Source organism: Cyprinodon tularosa, unplaced genomic scaffold (assembly GCF_016077235.1).
Source record: "Cyprinodon tularosa strain WSP-4 unplaced genomic scaffold, ASM1607723v1 ctg1002, whole genome shotgun sequence".
In the NCBI taxonomy this organism is placed as follows: Eukaryota; Metazoa; Chordata; class Actinopteri; order Cyprinodontiformes; family Cyprinodontidae; genus Cyprinodon; species Cyprinodon tularosa.
The window spans coordinates 304,507-320,518 of NW_024037786.1; the positions used below are offsets into that span (position 1 = coordinate 304,507).

Here is a 16,012-nt window from a genome sequence, read left to right on the forward strand (position 1 = left end):
GGACATCCAACAGCAGAAACTGATCAGGATCATAACATCGAAAAGTTACAGAATCGCTAGAGTTACTGTGACACACAGCTCGAGTAATCTGGCACGCATGGCAGTAAAACAGACCACATAAATAGCGGCTGGAAACAGGTGGATCGGATGGATGGTAATGAGTAACCTGGCACAGTAGACAGGTGAATGGAATGAGCAAATAAGCCAGCCATCAGCGCCAAAATCATATCCACAATTTTTCTCAGCTCCAAACCTGGAATTGCTAATTTCATTGACCGACCTTTAAATAAACACTAAAGCTGTTCCTAAAGGTTTAAACTTGCTGGAAAAAAATCTAATTAGGATCATTTCTTAGTTGAGACACTTTGTGAATGGAATACGACAAGTTAAATTTAAAATAAGAAATAAAACAAAAACTGCAGTCTCCTATTTTAATGGCATTATATCTAATTATCTTATTTTATGGGTAAAAATACTTATTGGCAGATCATCCTATTTACCTGCTTGGCTTTGGCCGAGACAGGACAAAATGTTTTGGAGAATAAAAGTAGGACAGTAGATTCCCCTCCAGAGGACAGTGAGCGTATAGACGTGCTGTGTGTTGTTGGATGGATGTCACTGCCAGCTCAGGGATTCCTGTGCACATTAGAGGCTGCATGGGTTCAATTGTTTCGTGAATGTACATGAGCTGCTGGCCCTCCCTCTTTCTCTCTGACCTCTGTCCTACAATCAGCCCTCTGCATGGATACAGGATGGCTGTCCTGTGGCCTCTCTATCTGCTGATCTCTGGGCCTCTCTGGGCTTGCTTGGCCCTGACCATACCCGATGGGCACCCTGAGGCTCACCACGGTCCTCTCTTTAACACCAGCCCCGTCAGCCCATCTGTGGATCTGCCCAATGCTCTAAGGGTGTTCAGCTTGGACTACCACCACGTGCAAGCTCCCTTTGAGATTGTTCTGTGGATAATGCTGGCCTCACTGGCCAAACTGGGTAAGCCTAAGAGCAACTGAACTTATACTGTTCAACATTATGCTGCAGGTAGAATTATTTACAGGGCAAAATGACTGCCTTTCATTTCAGGTTATGCACCATGAAGTGTTAGAGTCCAGTAAGATGGCTGAATGTGATGGAGAGAACATTCAAAAAATGCAATGCTGAAAAACATAATTGAAAATTTAATCAGAACATTTTGTCATTGATATATTAACTGTTAACAAATCAACCAAAGCAGATCATCAGGATGATTGATTTATAACCCTTAGAGACTTAAAGTGGATCAAAATCAGGCCAGGGGTGTAAATGTCAGAAAAAGCAAGATGTTTACGCCTCTAATATAGGCACAAAGCAAAACCTTTGGTCTTTTCTATCATGCTGAAATGTTTCAGATCCCCAAACATAAAAATTTGTATCAGACCCTGAGAGGAAATGCACTTTTAAAAGGATGATTTCTTTTATTGAAAAGCAAGAGATGAAAAGTCTATCACTTTATAATCTTTAATGGCCAGCTTTCCTGTTGGAGGGGTGGGGTCTATGGAGTCTGACGCTTTGCTCCGCCCACTCTCAGCACCAACAGCATTAAAAAGAAGGAACAGCTTGTTGACAGTCAGCTCATAACCTTAATAAGATTTCAGTCTGGTATTTATTGCAAAGAAGAGAGCTTTATTTATTGCAATTGCTTCTGAGTCAGTCATTATAAGTATTTATAAGTTAATTATATTAATTTATGCTTTTAAATCATATGAAAAAATGTCACTATATCTACTTTTTGAAATTTCTAAATGGTTCTGCTGTCTCACCAAAACTAATTAGACTTACGATCTCAATAATGATTTTATTCTGTATACCATATTTACTGGAATACAAGACACTCCTGAATATTAGCCGCACAAGCTAAAATAAGGAGAAAATCTGGTTTGTTCCTAAATGAGCTGCACCTGACTAAAAGCTGCAGGTGTTTTAATGTTTAATTGCCATTTGTAAGAGAATATGCACAAAGAGGATTGTCAGCAAGATGATGGCTGTTTGGGAACACATCCCTTTTATTAACAGTTTGAAAAACAAGTTACAGCTACATATTTACAGAACTTTTTACGTATATGTACAACTACAGGTGATTACAACTACGAAAACATGTAGTGTGCTGTTTAAATGAGTAACAAATGTACTGTATAAAAATAACATACAGCTCAGCAGAACAAAAAAAAATTGGGTCTACCGTTTCGGCTAAGGTGCAGCATAGGCTTTAACAAGAAGCGAAGTCAGTCATTCATTGACATCGCCATTGTCTTCTTCCTTCCCACTAAAACCACCAAAATATGACGTTCAGAACACGACAAATCAGGCATCAACCCTGAATCTAAGACCACGAATACACGCTACATTCGACCACTGCTGCACTTTAAGAAACAGAAATGTTTTGAGAGCTGTACAAATCCAAATTTTGTTTTGCATACTCTGTGTATACAAAATGACAATAAATGTCTAAGTCCCCTACATCAGACTAGCAACATCAACACTAACCCTACATCAATGTTGCCCCAATATTAGACACTTCTCCACACTGTCAGAATCCACTGGCAGACTTGGGCAAAACTTGCTTTTTGCATGCAACCACTTTTGGTGAATTGTTTATTGCCGCCCGGCTCCACGTCTCCTACTGAACATTTAGTGCTACTAGGCATGATTCAGACTGATGTCAAGTTGCTTCTTTTTCACGGATACTGTGTGTCTGATCACACGTCCTTCTGTCAGGAAAAGTAGTGCCGTGCAACAGAATAAATAAATCCTCTTACGATATAACAAAAATCATTTAAAAAATCCATAGAAAAGCTGCATCTCTATAGTTCTGCTGCTATAGGCTTAGACTGCTGGAGGACATAGGGACCCCTTTTTCATCATTCTGCTTCATTCTATCTCTATTCTCCCACTCTGCAGAATCTGTTAGTTCAATCTCTAACGTTCTGCTCTCTCTGCTTTTTCTCATAGTAGCTTCATCTGGTCTGTTCCTGTTTGGCTGTGACTCCATCCTGGAGAGAAATATCAGCTGTGCTGCTGCCATCAACACCTTTGTTTCTAGATGTTGGAGCTTGGCCTGTTTTCCAGTGTAGTCCTGTTTCTCTGACTGTGACTAACTGGATGTGCTCTCTTCATCCTCTGACATGGGAGCTGGCTCGGAGCTCGTCTGCCTGGCTGTGTGTTTCCTGGACGGGGCCGCCTGTGGAGCTGGTTGACAGTTGCCTTTTGTATCTATGCTTCTTTTTCTATGTCTGCTTCTGTCTCCTTGAACCCCAGTGGGCCTCAGCAGATGGCCGCTCACACTGAGCCTGGTTCTGCTGGAGGTTTCTTCCTGTTCACTGTCGCTACAAGCATGCTTAGTGTGAGGGATTGCTGAAGAGTCAATGTGTCGATGCAATCAGCTGGTTTTCCTTGGATAGAAAACTTTTAATCAATCTGACTGGATGATCTGGTGAACTGGAAAGTGCCTTGAGCTAAGATGTGTAATTAATTGGTGCTATAGAAATAATTGGGACTGAATTCAACCAAATTAACTAAACTCAAAAATAAACAAACATGAACGACTAACACGAATACAACGAATAATGATGAATAATGATGAACCGTATATAAAGCAGACCGAACAGGTGGATAAGATGAAGGATAATTAGAGCACTGGGAGGGAACGGCAGGTGAATGAAGTCAGTAAATAGTTACTGTGGCTGTGATCACAATATAAAGTGGCTAAAACTGCTAAATAAGTGAAATTGAAATAGCAGAATGTGCTCTTTGTAAATGAAATAACTGAATCCGTAGTTTTATTTATACAGCTCGAAGAACACGTGATTGGTGTTGTGTCATTTAATAATACAAGAAAAAAAAAGTTATAGTTACTTTGGTAAATAGGTTTTCCAATATCTTGGTGGCAAAAAAAGCCCCTGTCTTTAGTTCTTCTTGTTAAATAATTTTATTTGTATTTTAGGAATAATCTAAAGAATGGAAGGCCATATAAAAGCTTTGATCTGCAGATGTCCCCATCTGTGACCTCTAACTTCTCAGGTTTCCACTGGTCAGGTCGGGTCCCAGCTGTTGTCCCTGAAAGTTGTGTCCTCATCATGGTCGGACTCCTTGTGGGAGGGGTAATCTATGGAGTCCGACACTCTGCGCCCCCCACTCTGAGTGCCGACGCGTTCTTCCTCTTCCTGCTGCCTCCCATCGTTTTAGATGCTGGCTACTTCCTTCCAGGGAGGCTTTTCTTTGAAAACCTTGGTACCATCCTGTTGTACGTATCTGGGCTGTAAAGTGCTCTTTTAAAACACATCCTTGTGTTTTCAGATTTAGATGTAACTCAAATTGTGTTTCCTAACTATCTAAAGCCACAGTCAGGACAGAAGCAGGTCCCTGTGCTTTTCCTCCTGCAGGTATGCAGTGCTGGGCACCTTATGGAACGTGCTGGGCATTGGCCTGTGTCTCTATGGGGTTTGCCTGCTGGCTCCCAGTTCTCTGGGGGACATCTCTCTGCTCCATTGCCTGCTGTTTGGCTCTTTGATAGCTGCAGTGGATCCGGTGGCTGTGCTCTCTGTCTTCCAAGAGATGCACGTGAATGAACAGCTGCACATCTTAGTGTTTGGAGAGTCGCTGCTCAATGATGCCGTCACCGTGGTCAGCGCACGAGCTTCTCTCAGTCTGTCCAGGTATTGTTCTTATAGTTGTTTGAAGAACACAATAAGGTTTATGTCTCCATCTCTTAGGTCCTCTATAAGCTGTTTGAGTCTTTTCTGAGGCTGCCGTCAGTGACGGGGTTGGATGTGTTGGTGGGAGGATGCAGAGTGGTGGTGGTGGGTCTGGGAGGCCTCTTTGTGGGACTGTTCTTTGGTTTGTTGGCAGCTCTCACCTCACGGTTCACCTTCAGAGCCCAGGTCATTGCTCCCCTCTTCGTCTTCCTCTACTCCTATCTGTCCTACCTGACCTCAGAGATGCTTCACTTCTCAGGAATCATGGCGTGAGTGCTGGCATCTGTCACTTTGACCCTTCAGAAAGTCTGTGAAAAGTCTGAACAGTTCCTCCCCCAAACCCCGCAGCATTGTGACCTGTGCTGTGACCATGAAACAGTACGTGGAAGCAAACGTGTCAGAGCGCAGCAACACCAGCATCCAGTATTTCCTGAAGATGTGGAGTAGTGTGAGTGAGACCTTGATCTTTATCTTCCTCGGGGTGTCCACCATACAAGACATACACATGTGGAGCTGGCCCTTCGTGTGCTCTACCCTGCTGCTCTGCCTCGTCATGCGGGCCACAGGTACTTATGTCAGAAACGACTTGAGTGTTTAAACAAGTTATCCTTCTGAAAACATCCTCCTGATGTGTAAGGTGTCCTACTTCTCACCGCTGTGGTGAACAAGCTGCGGAGGAACGCCGTGACCTTCCGAGACCAGTTCATCATCGCCTATGGGGGGCTGAGAGGAGCAATCTGCTTCTCCCTGGTCTTTCTCATTGATGATTTCCCAAAGAAAAGACTCTTCATCACAACCACCATCGTGGTGATTCTGTTTACAGTCTTTGTGCAGGTGGGATAGAGATCAGTGATCATATTCGCTGATTTTAGATCTGTGATGTTTAGATCAGTGATGTTAGATCTGTGATGTTTAGATCAGTGATGTTAGATCAGTGATGTTAGATCTGTGATGTTTAGATCTGACTAACACAGCTTGGTTTTCAGGGGATGACCATCAAGCCTCTGGTGGAGCTCCTGGATGTGAAGAGAAAGAAAAGAGCGCTCCCTACAGTCAGTGAGGAGATCCACAGCAGGGTGAACCTTGGCTGCTTCTACTTCCTTCATCTCTTGGTTAAATTAGTGAAATACTTGTTTATTACTATTACTTCTGCCTTGGATATAACCTTGATATAACAGATCCTATTTTCCTCTAGTAGAGGCTCTAGTAATCTACAGTGATGTCACATGTTGACCCACAGCAGCTGCTTGACTTTTATCAGCTTATAGATGTGAAGCTAGATGTGGAAAAAAACAGTTTTAAAAATATTAGGACAAATTAAACAGATTTTAATTTCTATCAGTTTTTTATTAGTTACTTACTTTTTAAAAGTTTAGCATCTGTGTTGTGATTTTATGTTCAATGCCCATCCAGGTTGTATGCCAGATTAATGTTGTGGATTTATATTCTATTCTATTTCCAGCCAGCTGGGAATTTATATTTCTGATACTTTAAGATGTTTATTGTCCTCCCCTGTAGGGGGGGTAAATATCTTATTTAATCAGATATTATTTCAGCTGTTATATATTGTTTATGACACACAGTCCTACGAACTGTGTGTTAGAACAATAGATGAAAGAGTGATTCGAGCTCTAATCATGGTCAAACAGTTATTTCTGCACATACATGGAATAAATTCAGTTTAACACTCTTAACTAAGACTAGTAAAACTCAACTAAACTAAACTAAACTCTATGTACAAAGAGGAAGGGAAAACCAAGGTTTATCTGGAAGAACTCGGGATCTGATCAAATTAGCTTTTCACTAATTTAAAGCCCGGTTCACACTGAACGATTAATCGCATGGTTTGGTTGTACAGTGTGAGTTCATGTCATGGTCTTGGTTCTGTTGTGCTTTACTTTGCTCCTTGTTTTCTTTGCTGTCCTCCCATGCTGTTGTCCACCTACCTCGTCTCTCCCCGGCTCCTCGTGTTTGGTTTACCCAGATGTCTCCATAGTTCTGGTTTGCTTTTCATTATTAGTTGGATTTTTGCATTCCTGCCTTTGTTTACAGTTTTTTCCCCATTAAACTCCTAGAAATCTCCGCAGCCTCGCTGCCTCTGCATCTGGGCCCTCTAAACCACAACCAAACCCTGACAGTTCACAGCTCAGGATATACACTATATTGCCAAAAGTATTTGCTCACCTGCCTTGACTCACATATGAGCTTAAGTGACATCCCGTTCCTAATCCATAGGGTTCAATATGACGTCGGTCCACCCTTTGCAGCTAGAACAGCTTCAACTCTTCTGGGAAGGCTGTCCACAAGGTTTAGGAGTGTGTTTATGGGAATTTTTGACCATTCTTCCAGAAGCGCATTTGTGAGGTCGCACACTGATGTTGGACGAGAAGGCCTGGCTCTCAGTCTCCGCTCTAATTCATCCCAAAGGTGTTCTATCGGGTTGAGGTCAGGACTCTGTGCAGGCCAGTCAAGTTCATCCACACCAGACTCTGTCATCCATGTCTTTATGGACCTTGCTTTGTGCACTGGTGCACAGTCATGTTGGAAGAGGAAGGGGCCAGCTCCAAACTGTTCCCACAAAGTTGGGAGCATGGAATTGTCCAAAATGTCTTGGTATGCTGAAGCATTCAGAGTTCCTTTCACTGGAACTAAGGGGCCAAGCCCAGCTCCTGAAAAACAACCCCACACCATAATCCCCCCTCCACCAAACTTTACACTTGGCACAATGCAGTCAGACAAGTACCGTTCTCCTGGCAACCGCCAAACCCAGACCCGTCCATCAGATTGCCAGATGGAGAAGCGCGATTCGTCACTCCAGAGAACGCGTCTCCACTGCTCTAGAGTCCAGTGGCGGCGTGCTTTACACCACCGCATCCGACGCTTTGCATTGCACTTGGTGATGTATGGCTTGGATGCAGCTGCTCGCCCATGGAAACCCATTCCATGAAGCTCTCTGCGCACTGTTCTTGAGCTAATCTGAAGGCCACATGAAGTTTGGAGGTCTGTAGTGATTGACTCTGCAGAAAGTTGGCGACCTCTTCGCACTATGCGCGTCAGCATCCGCTGACCCCGCTCCGTCAGTTTACGTGGCCTACCACTTCGTGGCTGAGTTGCTGTCGTTCCCAAACACTTCCATTTTCTTATAATACAGCTGACAGTTGACTGTGGAATATTTAGGAGCGAGGAAATTTCACGACTGGATTTGTTGCACAGGTGGCATCCTATCACAGTTCCACGCTGGAATTCACTGAGCTCCTGAGAGCGACCCATTCTTTCACAAATGTTTGTAAACACAGTCTGCATGCCTAGGTGCTTGAATTTATACACCTGTGGCCATGGAAGTGATTGGAACACCTGATTCCAATAATTTGGATGGGTGAGCAAATACTTTTGGCAATATAGTGTATGTTCGGCCCGATGCTCTGATGCGATCTACCTGCCCACACTGTGCGACCAAAAACCACGTCAGACTCAGCTCCGCAGTGAGATGGAGCTGCTCTGATGCGTCTATCCTGAAACCAAACAAATAGTTTTGTGTGTAAATTTTGTGCTGAAAGCCCTAAAAAGAAAAGGCAACAATGTATTTGGAAAAAAGACATGTCTGAGCAAACGTGGCTACTATGGTCTGTCATTTTTACAGACAGAACTCCATTTCACTCATTGCCCCCCCCGCCATGCTGCTGGGTTTAGATCTAAGAGGAAGAAGACTTTTTTGACTTTTTAACAACACTTTATTTACACAATTCAACACATATAAACAATTATTGATGTAAAACATGTCAAAACAAGGTAAAATGTACGAACAAGTAAGAGGAAGAAGAAGAATCCTTTTTTGCTCACTGAGCGATTTGCCCACGACCACTTTATGATGGCCGACTGAATTTCAAACATGTTAGATTTTCTCCCGACCTTCCTATTCCTGATGGGGGGGGGGGGTCGTTAGAGGCTGATTGCCCCTTGTTACCCCCTGTACAGCTACACGCCGCACCATCAGGCTGAAAGTCAGCGGGATCAAAAAATTCTCGCATGACTAAAAAATTGTCCCGAAAAGGTGAAATATTCGTACAGTTCATGCCCAGCTTTACCTGCAGATCGCTCCGCCTCGGACATTGGAGCGGTTGGCTGGTTCTATGATTGATGCTCTTCTTTCTTTGCCTTTAACAGAAGACAGATTCTTCCTTTTATTTTTAGGATCTCGCCACTAAAACTTGTTACCAGAGTTTATCTCCAATGTTTACGACTTGGCTTTAAACTAAAAAATTTAAAACTTCTCCCCCAAAGTAAATGGCAACAATTTCACTAAGTATTGTTGCCACTGACTTCATTTAACTTACTTTTCTTGACATAATTAGAGAAGATGTGATGATGTTCTGTTCAGGTGTGACGCCTTTGTAGGAGTGAGCTATTACTGCCATGTTTTGTTGAATAGACCAGGCCTGCCTTCTGTCTTTAATCTTAATCTTTCTCCTAGAGGATCGACAATCTTCACAAACTAAATGATTTTAATGATTTGATTGACTTATTGTCATGCTTAGCTTTTAACCCACAGCCACTGGAGAAGCTGCTGCCACTCTTGATTTAACGTAGAAAATACTCCTAGATCTGTTGATTGTGTTGTGTCTATTTAGTCCTCTAAATTTAAAGTTTAAACATCTGATAGCCTTTTAAATTAGACCGTTCTCCTGTTCAAAGGGACTAATTCCTGCCAGCTTTCTCAAAAAAATGCTTAAAGTAGAAAGATTCCTGCAAAGTAGCAAACTGGACTTTAATGGACATATTATTGTTTCCAGATGAGATTAGAAAATAAGTTTAATTGCATCACACCATAAACTAGGATTAAACTTGAAGATATGTACCTAAAATTGTATAAGTGTAGTTGGATTGATTAATTCCTGTGTATTAATAAACTAAAAGGAGGAGGAAAGGTGAAAGTGTTCAGCAGATTTTAATGACTAAATATGAGAGAATGAAAAATGACATAATTATTGAAATTGTTATTCTGCACCTTTCAGCTGTTGGACCACCTGCTGTCAGGAATAGAAGATGTGGTTGGCTACTGGGGGCAGCACTACTGGAAAGACAGGTTAGTCTGTCTGATGATGTTTCAGTCTTTCCCTAATCCTATGACACAAACCGCCACTAGGTGGCAGCAGATAATCTAGAGCATCATAGTAACTTTTTCCTGTGTGTTTGAGGTTTGAACAGTTTAACAAGAAGTATCTTCGACGTTTCCTAATTGGGGAGCATCACAGGGCCCATTCCAGCATCCTCAGAGTCTACCAGGAGGTGGAGAGGCGGGAGCAGCGGGGGGGCGATGAGGCCCCTCCAGTGTAAGGAGGCATTTATAAAAGCAGCTCAGAAAACTCACCCAAACATGTTAAGCTGGACTCTGGATTCTGGCAGGGAGGTCATGATTTTGGTCGTTTGTCGTTTTTAAAACCATTTATTACTTCAGTGAATTTAAAATATAGAAGAAGAAATGATAACTTATTTCTAATTTTCTCTAAAACACATGAAGTAAAAAATATTCAGAAGGTTTTGAAGAGATATAAACCGCAAACTTTTCTACAGAAACAACAATGAAAAAATGGCCGTCTAAAATAAGAAAAATCAATAAATCCCAGTGAAAAGCATCTAGAACCAAAAGAAATGATTGGTCCAAACACCAATATGTCTTGGCTATTGGCGGTGAAACAGGTCATCAGCATGATGCTACCACTACCTTGCTTCATATATAGCGGAATTTACATCTACACTTGAATCTGTGAGCAAAATGTTTGGAGTTGGTAAGCATAACTATTTTCATTTAACTAAAATCTAAACTTAGATGTACAGCTTAAAAAAAAAAGTTTATCAGCTTAGAACTTTTGATGGGAACTGTTGCCTCAACATTTGATGAGTTCTGGAAATGTATTGAGGTTTACAGTTTGCCTATGAGAGTTATGTTATAACTGAAGCCCTTCTGTATGAACCTCTCAGAGTAGACCCTCGTCCCAGCAGCCGCCCCCTCCTGCCTGAGGAAATCGACAGCATCAGACGCATCCTCTCCAGAAACCTTCACAACTTCAACAACAAGGTAGAAGACACACCTTCCTCTGAGTTTGCTTTTTGCATTCTGAATAAATGTGACGTCTTCATGCAGCAGACTGCTGCCTACAGCAGACACACCCTTCACCAGGAAGTCACAGCGGACAAAATGAGGAAGCCTCTGCACAGACATCGGAGTCTTCCGGAAAGACGCGTTGATAATACTATCACACTCTGCCCACAGGTACTCAGGAGAACACAGTTAGAAATCAGTGAGGCTTTTTTCATGTCTTTAAATGCCTTTAAACATGTTTAAAATAATCCATTAATGGAAACTCACCTTAAAGGGACTGAAGCTTTTAAAGAACATATTTGTTTTAACTTCATTGTGCTGTTCCTTCATAAAATAATAGAGCAGCAGCCCCTCCCTGTCCTGAAAACAAGTCATAATGAAGGTCTGCATAGTTCTGATTAGAAACCAACTTTTGGAGTTGGCTTTTAAGTTAAAGGTTCAATGTTCTTTTATTTAGTTTAAACCATGAAAATAGCTGCTAAAGAGATGCTATCAAAGAAAATAATAAAAAAAAAAACTAAAGGTTAGCCCCTTGGAGAGGCTTAAAAGTCAAAGGTTTGAGTTGTAAGTTTAAACTGTTTTGGGAGTAATCAGTAAGTCAGACTGGAAGATTGTTGCTACTCCTCCTCCTCGCCCAGAACTTCTGCATATGTGAAAATTTAAATAGCTTGAAGGAGTTGCCTCATTTATGCTCACATAATCCTCTTGCTGCAGCCAGGTTTCTGTAAGGCAACACAAGTCAATGTGATTATCACAAATCAAGTCATTAACTAGCCGACTTTTAGAGGAAAGAGATCTTATGTTAAACAGACCACATTTAATCGTTTTAACTTTTTCCCCAATTGGAGTTATTTTAATTTTAATTAGATTATCATGATTTACTCCTTTGGGAATATTTGCTAATTTATTAGATTTTGGTCGTGGGCAAGACACTGTCTGGATGGAGTAAAGAGTGGGTAACAGTAGAGAAGCTGCAGAGAGGTCTGTTAAACTATGACTCTACTTCCTGGTCTGCACCCTGGGGGGTCAGGGTTTTAGAGGACTAATAAATGTGACCAGATTCCTAGAAAAAGAAGCAAACACTCATTAGTTAGCTAAAGGAAACCATCAGAAGCAAGCAGGTGTTCTTCAAACTGCTAACGTGAATTGTCTATGCCAGAGGTCTTCAACAGGGGGTCCGCGACCCCTAGGGGGTCCGCGGAGGTACTGCATGGGGGTCGCGAAAGTTTTGGTTGATTACTTTTTTTTATATTCCCTCCTGCAGTTTTTTGCAGTAATTAAAATGTCTTTAAATCCACATTAACATGAATTCAATACACTGTAGTAAACAGATAAATGAAAGCAGAAGATGTCTTTCAGTCATCAAGGCTCACATTCAGCGACACACAGGATCTCTTTCAAACCTGGGCACCGTTTCATTCACAATACCTGTCCCATCAACCAGGAATCAGAATCAGAAATACTTTAATAATCCCAGGGAGAAATAACTTTCGTTACATGACTCCATCTGTAATAGAGTGACTGTAGGACCAGTTTAATATAACACAATTTCATACAATAAATATAATTAGGGGGTCCCCGCTCCATCTTGCAATCAGTTTGGGGGTCCTTGGCCTGGAAAACGTCGAAGACCCCTGGTCTATGCCATGCTACAATGTGGGATTTAGAAAAAGATGTTAAAATGTCTGAAAGGTCGGACACAGGCGAGAGCGTATCGGGAGACGGAGACCAACCAGACCTCCCTCATCCTTGGCCCTATCTCACAGGATTTATAGAAATAGTCGAAAATTGAGCTTTCAATTCATATAGCGGCATCTGGCTTTTTTTTTTAAAGGTTACTTTATACTTTTATACTTTGAGTAGTTTTTGGAGCACATATGTTTTCACTTTTACGTGAGTAAAGAGGTCAAGTTTATACTTCAACTTTTACCAGAGTGTTTTTCAACTTCAGGATCTATACTTCTACTTAAGTAACAAATGTGTGAACTTTTGACACCACTGGCCAGAAGTGGTGCGATTATATCTCAGCCACTTTGGTTAATATCATGAAATGGATGACAACCATCCAGGAAGAGGCTGCAGATCAACAAAGAGTCTTTCTTTCAGGATAGGCCCAGTAAATCCTTAGAACCTAGAACCTTTTAAGACACAGTTTAATCAAAAAGAAGTTTTAGGAGAATTATCATTTTGTTTACTTTTTCTGTATTTTCAATGTCAGCAGGAGGATGGAGAGTTTGCCAAGTCTTATAAAGGGAGAGCGCGACTCAGCAGGTCTCACACAGGTATCTGACACTGATGGTATAACTACAGCTGAAGCTTTAAGATGCTGAGCTTCTCATATTCCCATCTGAAAAGTTAGAGGAGCCCAAAGAGATTTAAAAGACTGATCTCTACAGTCACTAGTTTGTCAGCTCCGAGCTGCCGTAGAACAAAGATGGCTGCCTCCATCAATGTGTGACCTCATCATGTGACCCAGTGTGAACCCAGTTCTGCTGTATTTTCTGCCCTTCCTGCAGTGTGCTCAGCAGGCCCAAGATGGTCCAAGCTTCCTGCCCCATCAGTCCAAGCAGCTCAGCCAGTAGATCCAGAAGCTGCTGCGGTTTGTCCACAGGACGCCCCCCCGACAGAGAGAGCCACAAAGAAACAACTCAGCTTTATACTGGAGGAGGAGAAACTGGTCTAAAGGCAGCGAGAAAGAGAAGAAAAGTTAAAGTCCTAGTCCCGTTGTTATGGAAACCATTCACATGAGGCTTGAATGAATGAAATGCTTCTACCTTCTTGTGTGGTGACTTCAAATAATAAAGCTGTTTTAAACCTGCATGTGTGAAGTGCAATGTTTTAGGAAATCAACCTGTTTTATGAATGACCAACACACTCAGCGGTAATCTGATGATGACAAACTTTACCAGGTCCCAAAATAACTTTCTGTTCCCCCATTTAAGCTTCCAGTTCCCAGCATGCCAGGGAGTGGCTGGGACAGCCGGAGAGCAGAGGACCAGGGGAGAGCAGAGAGTTTAGGAGGACATCAGTGTGAACCTGAAGACTTCAGGCATCCAGAAGAGAGGACTGACAAAGAAGGTTTAAGAATATGAGAATAGGAGCTGCAGCTTTAGCGGGGGGGATTTTAGGGGTAGTAGGAACTTTGTGTTTCCTTGTGGCCTTTGGTACAGACTATTGGCTGGTAGCCATTGAAAACTGTGGACAATTTCTGCAGCCAGGAATCCCAACGCAGGACAAAGACGCTAACCGGACCGAGGTAGGGCGCTGCTAAACCTCGACCTCCTTCAGACAAAACAGATGTACCATAATTTAAGTTGATGTGACAGCCACTAAAAGACGACTATGGAACTGGCTCAGAGGTTTTGTAAACAGTGGCATGCAAGATATGTCTCTAGGATACTTAAATACACACTAAAGCTATGCAGGCCTAAATATGTAGAGCTGATATAGGAGCCGCAGAGCAGATGCTGAGGAAAAATAATTAACTCAATATTTTATAAGAAATGTAATAGAAAAACATAAAGCAGTACATAAATGTAAGGTTACAAATATAAATGTTTCTCTCAGAAATGCAGGAAAATAAGACTTCACAGCCCAACCAGAGGCTGGAACCCCACCACAAACCATGTGGTGGAGGCAGCATTACGTCGCTCCCTAAGCGACAGGAACGCCAGGAAAACCTTAGTGGAATAAGGAGGGATGGCCTAGTCAAAGTCCAAAATCCTTAAAAAGCATGGAAACAGGCTCTTCATATCCTGTCAGACTGAGCTAGAGCTGCTTTTGCAAAGAGGAATCTGCAGAAAAAAATCCTCATCATCAAAGTTTGTGGTTAGAATTTCAGTGCAAACAGACCTTCATGGTAATTTTAGAAAGGAAGATGCTCATTCTTATGAATGGTGGGTTTAATGTCCTTGCATTTAAGTGACAGACTGTTTAATGATTTGTTTTAGTTGGAGCAACCAAATAACTATTAATTCTGTTTCTTTGGAATGCAATTATAAAATCAAACATAACTCATACTATGGTCAGCCAATGCACAGCCTGGGAGGGATCCCACAGCCTCAAATCAACGGATCTGCTTGTTGAGAATCATTAAAGTAGTCCTTTCATCTATCCCGCTTTTATTTCATATGGCATATGTGGAAAAAGGAGAGATGGATCTATTTATGAAAGCGAATCCCCCTGTGAACTCATCACTGCCACAAAGTCTTTCATTTTCAATAAAAGAAGATGATTAAAGCTGTTATGTTACACAGCGCCATCAATCATATTCCTGACAAGCAAGAGGAGAGTTTCATTCATGCGTGTTCATGAGTTCCCTCCAGGAAACCTCTCAGACCAGCAGGCCACGTTTGATGGCGCTCCGCCACTGAAGCAAAGAATGACACAGAGCTGCTTTCTGACACAAGAAAAACATTTAAGTTTCTGTTTCTGATGTCTCTTCCTCTATTTCACATCCAGATAAATTAAGCTGCATCTGTTTCTGCTTCTCAGCTCATTCTGCACCATGAGGGATTTTTCTGGCGATGTATGTTTGAAGTGGAACCTTCGTCCAAAGCCTCGTTGTTCTGTAGGTTGAAAAATAGGAATTTATTAAGGATATTCTACATTTTCTGATGTTATTTTTGTCATCATGATGGCAGGATGAGATTTATAACTATTTATGTTGCCTGTTTAAACTGCAGCAAACCAGCCTGAGTATAAGGTGTGCATCCATGGTTACCTCTTCCCGCTGCCAGTGGCCATTGGGGACGTTCCTAACCACATCTATGACGCTACAGCAGGTAAATGCTTTCAGTGGTCCCACGGTCAGCCATGAATGCAAGTTTACACATTTTCTCTCTGATGAATGATGCAGTAAAATCGAGAAGCTGAACTGTTGACGTCGTTCTTTTTTCAACTTTGCTTGATTTGTTCGTTTGCAGGTTTTACAACCGCTAACAAATTGTATTAACAGCGACAGATATATTAAGAAAAATGTGAAATTCTGATTTCCTCCTCTACCACAGAAAAATTCGTTAAAAGTTACTTAAACAGACAAAAAGTTTAGACACAGATAAAATGTGCTCACTATTTAAAATGAATCTTAGGACAGAGCTGTTAGATCCTTTTCTGCCACTAGCAGCCTTTATCTGATAGTGAACAGACTGAATATGGGGTAAAGATAGGAGGAAGACATGTGGCA

At 41.8% G+C, this 16,012-nt stretch overlaps 2 protein-coding genes across 5 annotated transcripts; both read left to right on the top strand.

Moving 5' to 3' along the window:
• Positions 1-677: 677 nt before the first annotated feature.
• LOC119777383 (sodium/hydrogen exchanger 2-like) lies at positions 678-13,645 on the top strand. Of its 4 annotated transcripts, none has more exons than XM_038276248.1 (13): positions 678-990; positions 4,054-4,276; positions 4,416-4,656; positions 4,746-4,996; positions 5,076-5,293; positions 5,365-5,561; positions 5,714-5,803; positions 9,740-9,810; positions 9,923-10,057; positions 10,707-10,803; positions 10,873-10,998; positions 13,046-13,109; positions 13,344-13,645. In XM_038276248.1, exons 1-13 carry the CDS (start codon positions 678-680, stop codon positions 13,508-13,510), a joined length of 2,193 nt encoding a protein of 730 aa, XP_038132176.1. In that variant the 3' UTR covers positions 13,511-13,645. The 4 variants fall into 4 exon arrangements, with proteins under 4 accessions (XP_038132176.1, XP_038132193.1, XP_038132185.1 ...); XM_038276265.1 differs by having other exon boundaries at positions 5,714-5,779; positions 10,870-10,998; XM_038276257.1 differs by having other exon boundaries at positions 4,069-4,276; positions 10,870-10,998.
• A 122-nt stretch (positions 13,646-13,767) lies between these two features.
• Positions 13,768-15,674, top strand: LOC119777407 (transmembrane protein 182-like). Its single transcript, XM_038276274.1, has 3 exons — positions 13,768-14,083; positions 15,322-15,397; positions 15,513-15,674. Exons 1-3 carry the CDS (start codon positions 13,916-13,918, stop codon positions 15,644-15,646), a joined length of 378 nt encoding a protein of 125 aa, XP_038132202.1. The 5' UTR covers positions 13,768-13,915; the 3' UTR covers positions 15,647-15,674.
• Positions 15,675-16,012: the final 338 nt, after the last annotated feature.